The sequence below is a fragment of the Thermobia domestica genome, chromosome 2 (assembly GCF_964235325.1).
Source record: "Thermobia domestica chromosome 2, izTheDome1.hap1.1, whole genome shotgun sequence".
Lineage (NCBI taxonomy): Eukaryota > Metazoa > Arthropoda > Insecta > Zygentoma > Lepismatidae > Thermobia > Thermobia domestica.
The window spans coordinates 50,340,193-50,352,975 of NC_137455.1; the positions used below are offsets into that span (position 1 = coordinate 50,340,193).

The 12,783-nt window shown below is 36.9% G+C and overlaps 1 protein-coding gene across 1 annotated transcript in view; it reads left to right on the forward strand.

Annotated features, from left to right (window-relative positions):
- Positions 1 to 10,970, forward strand: part of LOC145672017 (uncharacterized) — a 61,898-nt gene extending 50,928 nt beyond the window's left edge. The window contains exon 4 of the mRNA XM_081741206.1: positions 9,543 to 10,970. Coding sequence (XP_081597332.1) covers positions 9,543 to 10,347 — 805 coding nt within the window. The 3' untranslated portion in view covers positions 10,348 to 10,970. The remainder of the gene's footprint in view (positions 1 to 9,542) is intronic.
- Positions 10,971 to 12,783: the final 1,813 nt, after the last annotated feature.

Here is a 12,783-nt window from a genome sequence, read left to right on the forward strand (position 1 = left end):
TTGGTTTCCTTCTGGAAAACTAGAAACACTATTTTATCTTATTTATTATTATTATTATTATTATTATTATTATTATTATTATTATTATTATTATTATTATTATTATTATTATTATTATTATTATTATTATTATTATTATTATTATCCATAAATTAGGTCTATATTCAAGATAGTTTTTATTATGCTTAATCAAGAACTACTGCCCGGGACCAAACGCTATACTTTTGTGCATAACTATAAAAATAACCAGAAAGTTCTGTCCCTTTTTGTGGAGGTCTGTGTTCAATTGGACCTCACACCGTGAGTTGAATGCGAGTGGAGATAAGGCGAATGTCAGTTGTTGGTGTGGGTATATCCAACATACTACCTGGTTGTGGCAATTCAGATACACAGTGAACTTGCGTAAAGACAGAGGGAACATGGGACATCCACAGAGCGTCATAAGAGCATGTATGCTGAACGAGTTCAAATGGAGGTCAAACGCCGCTGTAGCGGGACAGAAAATATGCCAGGCCTTTGTTGAGGGTGTCGTGACGACGCGGACAGTGCAGCGATGGTTTAACCTGTTTAAGAACGATGACCAAACACCCGAAAACACCACATGCCAGAAGACCAACACATGTACGTACAAAGAGGAACTGGGACTACAATTCAGTGTGTGGAGAAACCATTCGGCAGCACATCCATCAAGTTGGGAAGCACTACAAGTTGGGTCTCACATGTTTTGACTTCGGACCAGAAGGCAACGCGGCAGTCCGAAACGTTTATTTACTGTTTCGGAGCCATTTCTGGACAGGGCGTTGACATGTGATAAAAAGTGGGTCCTATACGAAGCTCCACGGCGCCGTCATCATTGGTTAGCGTCCAATGAACCGATTTCAAAACAGCCGAAACCAGCACTGTACCAGAAGGTCCTTTTGTGTGTTTGGTGCATCGTGCATCGGGAACTGCTACCAGCTGGTCAGAGTATCAATGCAACTGTGTAGTGTCAGTAGTTGAGCTGTGCTCAACAAAAACTCAAAACTCTGGAGCCATCACTTCTGAATTGCAAATGGGTCCTCGTTTACGGGACAACGCTAAGTCCCACGTGGCTAGGATGACTCAGGACACCAATTTCCGCCTTGGATGGGAAACAATATTGCAACCACTATATTCCCGGATAATTGCACCGTCCGATTATTACCTGTTCCATTCTTTGGACAATCACCTTAGAGGCCGCCAATTCAAATCCCTAGTAAAAGTCCAAAATGCACCTGATACCTTCTTCGTTTCACGGCCCACCAACTTCTACCGTGATGAATTCCATGGCCTTCAGGAACGTTTTCAGAAGGTCGTCGATGTTGATGGGGACTATTTTTGATCTTCCAGGTTAGGTGACGTATCGATGTTCGAAGGTGGTGGGTGAAAAAGCAACAAAACCTTTCTTGGTTACCTTTTTATTTAAATTTAAGACCTTGTATACAGAATCTATGTACACAAGATTGATTTTCTTTAAATTTCACTTAATTTCTTTATAGTTTCCTGACAAAAATATTTATTTATTATTCGTGACTAAAAAAAACAATTATTTTATTACACTGAGTAGAAATAAAAGAGAGCGAATGAAATCCAAACTGAATAAAAACATTGTTTCTCACCAAATTTTCCATTCTCTGTCTTTTAAAATACTTGTTAAAGCATATAAAAATATAATGTACTTACAAATCAGTTTAGTACCTTTGTTTTATGGCTGTATTTATAATATCTTGTTAAAATGTTTGTCTTTAAACTGTCAAATATAAATCGCAGTAAATTGTGTAATCTGCTGTCACAAAAATGTATCCTATTTTTCGATCGGTATGGAAAAACAATATTTCTCCATACTATTTTACCGTATATTATTAATTGTCAATAACTTTGTTACTTTTAAATGAAGGAAGCGAGATAATTTTACTATGATGTTTTTAAAGCTGGTCATTTGGGGGGGGGGGCAGGAAACCATTTGGGGGGCCTGGACCAGATGGCCCCGCCTTATCTACACCCCTGAGTTTAAGGTCCCTCGATTCTGCTTCGAGGCTAAGGGATATGGTGACCATGAGAAATGAATGAAATGGTGGAATGAAGAAAGTGGGAGGAAACAGGAGAACCCCGAGAAAACCCACTACACGGCGTTTCTCCACCACAAAGCCTACTTAACACAAGCTGGGATCGAACCATGGACACCATGCACCAGAGATGAATTCTCTACCACTGAGCTACCGCGGCCCTGCTTGGGCTTGGTCGTCCATATCCAATCTTTCTTTTGACCTTGCTTAAACAACTTCTAGTTTTGTTCTAAATCCAGACTCCATATTGGCGTAGATATTAATATTACAGTCGATTGGTAAAATCAATCTTCCACATTTAAAAATTAAAGTACATACAACTACAAAAATAAGCATTTACCATAAAAACACTAGCTGCAAGTGTTCAAAATACATTTATGGCTTCTATAAAATCAATTGAAAATTGCTATTTTTAATTACGCAGGTAGTGTAAAACAGCAGTTTTCGACTCCAGCCGAGTTTAAGCTCAACCTAAACTTAGTTGACCAAAGTGAACTGACCCGACTGACCCGACCCGACAACCCGACCCGACTGACCCGACAACCCGACCCGACTGACTCGACCCGATAACCCGACCCGAGTGACCCGACCCGATAACCCGACCCGAGTTGACCCGATTGACCCGACCCGACAACCCGACCCGAATAACCCGACCCGACAACCCGACCTGACCTGACCCGATTGACCCGACCCGATTAACCCTACTCGACAACCCGACCCGAGCTGACCCGACTGACCCGACCCGACAACCCGACCCGAGTGACCCGACCCGATAACCCGACCCGAGCTGACCCGACTGACCCGACCCGACAACCCGACCCGAGTGACCCGACCCGATAACCCGACCCGAGCTGACCCGAGTGACCCGACCCGACAACCCGACCCGAGCTGACCTGACCCGACCCGACCCGTAACCCGACCCGACTCGGGTCGGGTCGGGTCGGGTCACGGGTCGGGTCGGGTCAACCCGACCCGTTTGAGAGCACTAGTATGGAGCATACGTTATTCATATGCTACATTCTTACTGCCCGTTTTCCCACTTAGATGTTACATCATGCTGTTGCAGGATGTCTGACACCTAACAATCTTCCCTTATATTACATACATACAGTATGTTACATACGTCAACTATATATTCGTCCATCTGGATGTGAGATCCTGACCGTCTATATACAGTTCTTTCGTTCGTACGGAAAGTACATTTATACGGAACACATACGGAAAGTAAGTACAAACTATACTTTTTCAGTTATATGTTTGCTGTAATTTAAGTCCAAAAACTACAGGAGTTACACAAGTAACCTACTATTTTTACGTACGCCACATACGTATTTTATTCTCATTGCAGTTTGAACTTTGGGTTAAGCAACTTATATAAGTACACTAAACCAGCAATAGTGATGTGAAAAGTACTTGTAGATGGTATTTGCACATCAGTGGTTGCACTGTAATGATGTCCAACGGGGTTGGCTTGGAAATGTCTAGTTTTGGGCTAGTTTTTATTAGGCTTCGCGGATGTAGTCAACGATAGAGCACATGTAGGAAAATTAAAAATAAAAGCAATATGATGATTGTTAAGGTCACTGGTAAATTAGTGTGTTCATACTGGAAGAGAAAGTTTGTCTATTACAGTTTCTGTTAAGCATTATTATGAAGCACACGTTTATTTAGAAAACATTAAAAAAATCTATACCAGTCAATGGAATAATAAAGTAGCAATTGTAATTACAGTCCACGGAAAGATATGAGATAAATGAAAGTCAGGAATGTTATCTGGAAGAAAATTTTCTTATGTTTGAGCAATGAGTACATTGATGTAAATTTTTTTACAGACTTCGCGAATTAAAGGTGAAATTAATGTTTAGATTTTGTGTCAATTGGAAGAAAGAAAAGAAAAAGTGCTGAGTTCTAGGTTAATCTTCTTAATGGTTATTAAGAACGTGTCAGTTTATATAAGACAATGTGGTAAGAAGGTATGCGGAGAATATAGCGAACTCTTGAATGAGGTTAATGATTTTTTAAAAAGTAACAGTGTATTAGAGACATATAGGAGAAAAGTTATTAAAGGTTATAGACTCTTGGAAACGGCTCAGGAGGAAAAATTGTGGAAGCAACTAAGGGAAAGTAGCCAAGTGTTACAAGGAAATACAAGAAAATAATAACAATGAAATCTTTAAGTTTTATGTCCTATGGTAATGCCGGTTAGGCTAAAAGAGCCGGTGATGAGAAATGAATGAAATGGTGGAATGAAGAAATATGGGAAGAAACTGAGAACCCCGAGAAAACCCATACACATGGTGTTTGACCACCACAAAACTCACTTGGCACGAGCTGAGATCGAACGAACGACCTCACACCAGAGGTGAACGATCTACAACTGTGCCACCGCGGCCCCTAAAGAAACGATTGTTCGAGTAAATGCTAAATGAAGCAAGAAAAACGTCACTGAAAACGGAACGATGTTTGCTGTTCAGTGATTACTAAGGTATCTTTCTAATGAGTACCTTGTTAGTAATAGAGAAAAGAGACTAAATGTGCTTTGTTCTGTAAAGAGTGCTTATAAGTAATAATTGAGTGTGACTTTTCTTCTTCTCCCCTTTTTAAAGATAGTATAGCTTGACATGTGGTTAGTTGGCTTGTTGAAAGTAATTCATTTCTCTTCCAGTAGATGCTAGTTATATGCCCTTTTCTTTCAGTCTTTCACTTTTTCTTTTTTGATGGAGTGTCTTTGATTCGTCTTAATTGAGTTTTAAAGGGTCGACAGATATGTTCTGATATTTTTCTTTAAAAGAGTCCTGGAGTCAAACTCTATACAAATTCAGATTTAACTTCTTAATAACGGTTGTTCGGCCTTCATTACGATTGGTTCAGCGCTGAGCCTGTTCCTTCTTGCGGAGTAGTAAATATGAACTTTCTCATTTGGATAGTAGCCAATTTGTGCGTGTTTTCCATCAATGTATTTTTCTGGCGTTCGTGAAAAGATTCTTCTTGACCTTTTGTCTTATTTGAGGCTGCTGTGGCTCAGTGGCAGATTGTTCACCTCTGGTGCACGGGGTCCTTGGTTCCATCCCAGCTCGAGCCAAGTGAACTTTGTGGTGGACAAACACTATGTGCGTGGGTTTTCTTAGGGCTCTCCCGTTTCCCCCACTTTCTTCAATCCACCATTTTATTTATTTCTCATCATCACAGTCTTCTTTTGCCTAGCCGGCATAAAAGTGGGACGTAAAACTTAAAAATTTCATTAAATTTCATATTTTCTTTAATTTAAATTAAAAGGTATATTTCCACTTGGAGATGTGATGTTGACTTCAGTTCAATCTGCTTGGGTTTGAGGGTTGAAACCGTGCATGAGAAAAAAACTGGAATGTTTAGTTCCTGACTGAATACTACTGTTTATACCATAGATTATGCTCAGCATGAGATTTGGCAAATTCAACTGTTTTTCTTGAACGAACAATTTAAGTGAATTTTGTAGAGTTTTGCTAAAAACTTCGACATCCCAATATCTTTATAACTATAGGCAGGACAAAACTTAAATTTAAAGTCATATAGTTTTGCTAAATTTTGGAGTCTCTTTGCATTGTGAACAGGAAAATTTACATCTGTTCAAATGTAAATAAGAAAATGAGCCGAAATGTAGTACAATATCTTCGATAGGGAATTTCTTTATGGTGTTAACTGTGATGCTGTCAGCGACTCTGGTGACACAATACCTGGTGGGCATTTCAACTGCGATAAAGATATGTTTTGTCTTGGCGTCCGTTGTTGGAAAAGGTCCTAAAGAGTCGAATTCCGGACTCTCTGCGATATATTGAACTGGGTGAATGTAATAATTCGCCTTGAGATTTGCTCGGTTATTTCTTTATTTTGCTGGTACTGAATGTAAGACTTAATTTTGAGCCAAATTATATTTCAGGTTTGGAAAGTAATATTTTCTTAGAGCTGATTGATAAATCTTTAAAATTCGAAGTGCGGATGTGTAGGATGCTTATGTATTGACTCGAACCATTGATTTGCCAATGACTTTGGGACTCGAAGAAGGTATTCTATTTCTGGATGTATCGGTGTGTCTATAAAGTAAGTTGTTTTTGAAGCAAAAATCCTTTGCTGAGCGTAGTGTGGACGTCTTCATAGGTTCCTTACTATCCAATACAGAAGTGGTATCTGAAAAGGATTCATTTTTTTTATTTTTTCCTGCGCCAAGTTGCTTAGTGGTGTATAATGCCTCTACCTGCAGGGTGCTATCTTCTAATCCGTTTGAGAAAAATACTTTTGTGTCTTCTGTATCCTGAAAATTGTGAATTTCTTGATTTCGTGCTGTTTTACATCTACTTTCTGTTCAAAGTGACTTAAAATGTCCGCCAGGTGATTTTGACTCTTATGTGACGCATATCGAAGTGATAATCGGCCAAAAGTATTTTATAACGTGCGAATTTCCCTATCCTGTCGGGTTGAATGTTTGAAGATAAGAGGCGTTTTGCGTCAGTTAATAGTTTAAACCTTCTCTTTTGTAAAAAAAAATATTGAAATTTTCTTAGCATGTAGATAAGAGCGTAAAGTTGTCATTGTCAAGTTGAAACTCACCTCTCTGACTTGGTTCATCTACGGGTACAATATGAAAGAATTTTTTCTTGTATGGTGTGAATATTATAACAGGCCAAAATATCTCTGAATTGAACACTTAAAGCGTCCCCAAACTATAATTTCTGAAGTATTGTCAAAATAGTATAGTGCATTCAAGATGTAATGTTTTGATTTTTCAAAACTTGGTCATGCTTTGACGGCCATTTAAATTTAGCATTCTTGACAAGTAGTAACTGAAATGGTCCATTTTTTCTGAGAAAATTTCGTGTGACTGCGCAAATGTGAGCACAAACCAAGAAAAGTTTGAATGTACGTTTTGTAGTTGGTTTCTTGGAATTTCTAATTCTGTTTGCAATCTTTGGAGAAATTTATCGTGTTTCCTAGCAAGTGATTGCTCTAAAGTCATATTTCCTAAATTTCTGGAAGAGGATTTCTAAATACGAAATCTGTTCTTTCCAACTTCTTGAGCCAATTAATAGTTCGCCTGCAAACGATGTTATACGTTTTCGCAATCCTTCTAAGAGCATTCTGGTTGAGATTGAAAGAGTCTTGTGTTGACGTCTTGTGGCTCACGACGCATCGTAGAAATTGGTATGATTTTCTTGAGTGGTTTAATTTAAAAGTAATGTATCTGGAGCCTTTGGGGTGAAACAATATTCGGAAATAGGATTGTTTGATATCGATAGAAGAAATTAGGGATTTTTCTTTAAGCATGTGTAGGACGTTCTCAGTGAATTGAAAAGGGATGCTAAGATATATCGTAAATGAATTGCTTGTTTACAGATTTAAAACCAAGCGAAAGTCTGAAGTATTGGCTTTTTGAGTACCCGTAAAGGAGAAGAAAGTGAAGTATCATTTATCTTCTGAACGATGTTCGCATTCAAAAGTTTCTGAATTTATTTATCTAAATGTGGGCAAACAATAAGTGGTATAGGTGACTATCTTTGGTGGAAAGGTGATTTGTCGAAACTGTGAAATTGTATTTCAGTTGTAATAAATAAGTATATATGTTCTGGTCAGAAGAGTTAATTATTCCTTTAGTGAGTTCCAGATTCGAGGTGAATAGGGTTACTTTTAGCAATCTGATATGCAGTGACCTTGGTTCACCGTGTTCAATTAGAGTTGTCATTTTCGGAGGATGAATCAGGATTCATTGTCAGAGGAATATCGCTGAAAATACCATAGATGAATCAGACGTATTTTCCAGTTTGGTTGTAGAACTTTTTCCTAAATGAATTAGGGGCACCCTGTCATTAATCATTTTGGTTTTTAAGAGAACTAAAGCAAATGCCTTTATCTCAAATAGCTGCTGCAACTGAATAAGATGTATCTTTACGAGAACAAGAACAGTTGTTGAACAAGAATGAGAGGCGCTTTTAGAGGGTTAGTTAATTAACATCCGTGCAAGTGAACTGAATCAAGGTCTCATTGTTTTGAACATCCAGTCAGGCACATAGGCAGGACATGAGATAATGGGGGGTCCATGACATGGGGGGTCCATGGCATGAAATACTGTGGTTATCACACCAGGGGCTTGATCAATCTAAACTATTTTACTAGCAACATATATTGGTTTGTTAAAACAATAAAATGAGGATATGTTAGTAAGTATTTTAATAACAAACTATGAAGAAATCTCTAGTAAAAGAACATAAAAGTATTGAAAAATATTTTACAATATTTACGTTTCTTCCTCTGTTCAGTCAAATATAACAATTTTCCTTTCATTTTGACCTCAACTATTATACGTATTACATATCCACTATTATAAAAAGTAAATATCCAATGTTTTGTAAAATATTTTACAATATCAGGGTTCCCTTCTCTGCTGAATCAAATGTTAACAGAACTTTCTTTCCACATAACTTTTTTGTTTTTATTATGTTCCTCAACTACTATCTATTCCAAATGACAAGTTAAAGGAGCAGTAGAAAACTCCTTCTACATGTTTCTGAAATAACATGTTTAATCATGCAGAGAAGCGATGACGAAAATTTATTTTTATTTTTAACGCTGATTCTTCTTTTTCTCGTTTCGTTTTGTTTCATTCTTTCTTAATTTTTTCAGTTTTTTTTTCGAAGTGGGGAGTCCGGACCCCCACTTGAGTACGTGCCTGGTCCAGTAGATGTACCAATCCTGTTTTTATGGAATTCTCGTTGAATTAATAGGAATCAAATTTGATACGTATTTAAAAACTGTTTCTAAACCTTTGACTTGTGTTTGTTATATGACATGATTATAATGTTTTATGCTTTTCTCCCTTTCTCCTAAAGAAACCTTTGAAATCCAGTGTAATTTTTGGGAAAGAAAAGCTTTCAGTCTGAGCCCTGTAATTTCCGATTCATACCTGTAAGATATGATTTAATGGTTTATTAAATATACTGGAGTGTCAAAACTGGATCTGTGCTAACTATCTTCCAATGTTTCAAATCCAATAGAACATCTTATCTAACTTGTTATGCCAAAATGCTTTTACACCAACAAACATAAATTCACAGATTACTATTTATATATTTATTTCACTAAATTCCATATCCCCATGAGAGTATCCAATATAAATCCAGATTCTATTAACTTTCCATGTATCTATTTCCTACTCATAGATTATACTTATCGAAATAACATCAAAGATTCCTAAATACCCATATACATTGTACACTTATTGAAATCCATCTTGATATGAAGCTTTGTTTACACAGTGTAATCCCTAGCAACTAACATTCCATGTCTAGGCATGTGCTAACTTCTATAACCTTTGTTATCCATACTCCATAGCCTCATTCCCAACAATACCAAAATACACATTTAGTTATTGGTTATAATTTATAATGAATATTTTGAAGAGCTTTATTTTTATGTTCCCTTCTTTTTCAGATTGGCATACCAAAGTAAGATAGATAATGCCTTCAAATCTTGTAGCGTATGTGGAGAGAAGTTTGTTAATACGAGAGTTCGTTGGAAACACATGTGGAAGGAGCATAAAATTGGCCGATTTAAATGTGAAAAATGCACTAAAAGTTTCAATAGACTTTCTTATATGAAGATGCATATATTAACACATTCAACTTTTCGCAGTAAAGACTTTGTGTGTAAAATTTGTGACAAACGTTTTCTCTACAAATATAGTGTAAATGTCCATATTAAATGTGTTCATAGAAAAGAAGAAAATACTATTAGTTGTGAAGTGTGTGGCAAAATGGTCTTACGACAACGGATGAGGAAACATGTTAGAACGCATGAAATGGGAAAAAGATATACTTGTCCTGTATGTAACAGAAAATACAAATTGTCTTCAAGCATGAGAAGACATGAAAAAAATCATGACGGAACAGTGTGTTCGTGCAAATTGTGTGGGAAAATGATAAAGAAATGTTGGTTTGCAAGGCATATGAGAAACCACAAGGAATCAATTCAGTGTCAAATTTGTGGCACAACACTCTCAAACACTATTGCATTTAAACTTCACATGACAACGCACACAGGTGAGCAACCGTTTTTATGTGAAATTTGTGGCCGAAAATTTGCACGTGTTTACAACCTTAATACACATTTAAAACTTCACGCAGGAGTACGTAAACTTGTATGTGCTTTATGTAACAAAACATTTGCACAAAAATGGAATTTGCGGAAACACATGCCGTCTTGTTATAAGAAATCCTCATTAACAGCGACTTCTTAATAAGTTTAATTATCTGTTTGATCTGAAGATTTTTGTAATAATTACTACCAATGTTTAAAATATGACGTGAACATAAAGATAATAATTTTAAACCTTTTAATGAAGGTTAATTATTAAAAATTCTGCCTGGTATTGTCAAAGAATGACTGATTGTTGTTAGAAAATGTAAATATTTTTATTGCCGTGATTTCCAAGAGGTAAAGTAATCCACAAACAGTATAAAATAATTGTTGTCCTTTCATAATATTCGACAGTTATGTAAATGTGTATATGAAACAGGTATTCAGTATTAAAATGATTCTTGGCTTTTCTCTGGTCTATAAAAAATAATATGTTCTATGATCTTTTAAATGATGAGTAATAAGAACATATTAAATATTTCTTAAAACAATTTCCTACAACTGCATTAACCAACATAATAATACTTTCTAACCATGTTTTTCATAACGACAAAATGAGTTGAGATATCAAATTGCTGCAATCGTCATAATAATAGTTACATTTTTACTGTTTGACCTATTTATCCCTGTAATAACTGCTACAATTTTATCGATTTTAAATTGCTATAAATAGTTTCTGTATTCCAATTAAGATAAATTTCGTTTTGTAAATTCTTAAACCAATTGCACTCTCTAAATTTATTTTTGCTTATGTAAGTGGTATATAAAACAATAATCATGCATGTTGTTCTGTATGATTGCAAAACATGGTCTCTTACTCTGAGAGAAGAACGTAGAGTGAAAGTATTTGTGAATAAGATCTTGAGACGAATACTAGGGCCGAACAGAATAGGGAATGGGGAATGGCGGAAACCTCATAATGAGGAACTACATAATTTATATCAATTACCAAACATTGTTAGGGTCATCAAAGCTAGGAGGCTCAGGTGGGCAGGCCATGTAGCCAGAATGGAAGAAGATAGGGACGTTTTCCAAATTTTAAGTGGAATTCCAATCGAAAAGCAACTATTAGGAAGACCTAGGCGCAGATGGGAGGACAATATTAAGATGGATCTCGCAGAAATAGGAATACAAACTAGAAAATGGATCCTGTTAGCTAACGATGGAAGTCAATGGAGAGCTTTTGTGAAGGCGGCATTGAACCTCTGGATTCCATGGACCATAGAGGTAGTTAGTTAGTTAGTTAAGCAAGTAGTAGAACGCACCTAATATTTAATAAGGGAGTTGCTAATCTACCTCTTGGAACAGTTTCTAATCCGTAACTTACGTTTATTTTTAAAATCATGTGTGTGATTGAAAGTGATACTTTCCTAAGTACTGTTTTCAAAATAAAACCTTTCATAGAAAGGAAAATTTTCAATCCTTTGTCATTTTGTTCCTGCTAGTTAGAAGTACGTTATATCAACATCATAAAATTCAAGAATAAGGTATCTTTGATATGCATTAGCATGTATGTCTCACTTGCGTTATTAGTGTTAGGTTAGGCGGCAAGGTCACATTAAAGAAACCGAACCTGCTCTATCCAAAAATGTCTATGCTGAAATCGTGACATACGTGTGCAAGGGATTCTCCAAAGGAAATCTAGAATACCCGGAAATTGTCTGTCGAAATGTGGGTTTAAAGTTGCACGGTTCGAATATTATACGAACAGTAAGCAATGATTTGTTGCCGGAAATGTCACATCGCCAACATTATCAATATGGCGCAGGAGTGTATATTTGCTATGTGGGGTTGCATACCTGCAAGATCAGGTAGAAGTTACAACAAGGAAGAATGTGTTCTTGAGTTACTGTGCATGAGAGGGAGAGTCGTTTGCAATGAATAGAAGTAGCACATTATGTAAACAACTGCAATACGAAGACATGGGACTTATCGTAACAAAGATGAAAATAGGATGCAAGAACTCGAAACATATGGCATATGAAAGACTACTAAAGAAGACAAGTATATACATGTATTGTACGAGTGGACCAAGTAAACGAAACTAGTAGGTCAGTCTTGTCTCGTTGTCTAATCTCGAAGGTACGTCTCTGGTTTGAAATGAGACCAGACAGAAAAAGTTCTCGTCTCCTAGCAACACTCGCAAGAACTAGAAAAAGTTTGGGTTCATGTGGACACCGAAACACTACGCTGGTAGGAATGCCTATGTTCTGGGAAAGAATTGAGATATGTAGGGGCCATCCAGGTCCATTTCAGTACAGATACCATTCAGTTATATATATATATATATATACTGAGGGAAACCCTGACAACTGTCAGGATGGCCGAACCGGAATTTAGCAATGTAAATAGTGTGTGGCATGTACGTCCCTCAGCCAGCATAACGTGCGGGGTAACAGAAGACAAGGTAATGACCTAGGCCTTGGAGAGGTACCGTTACCATATTCGCGTTACCATATAACCTTCGAACCGTGCAACTTTAGACCCCACATTTCAACAGCCAATTTTCGGGGATTCCCCACTTCTTTTGGGGAAT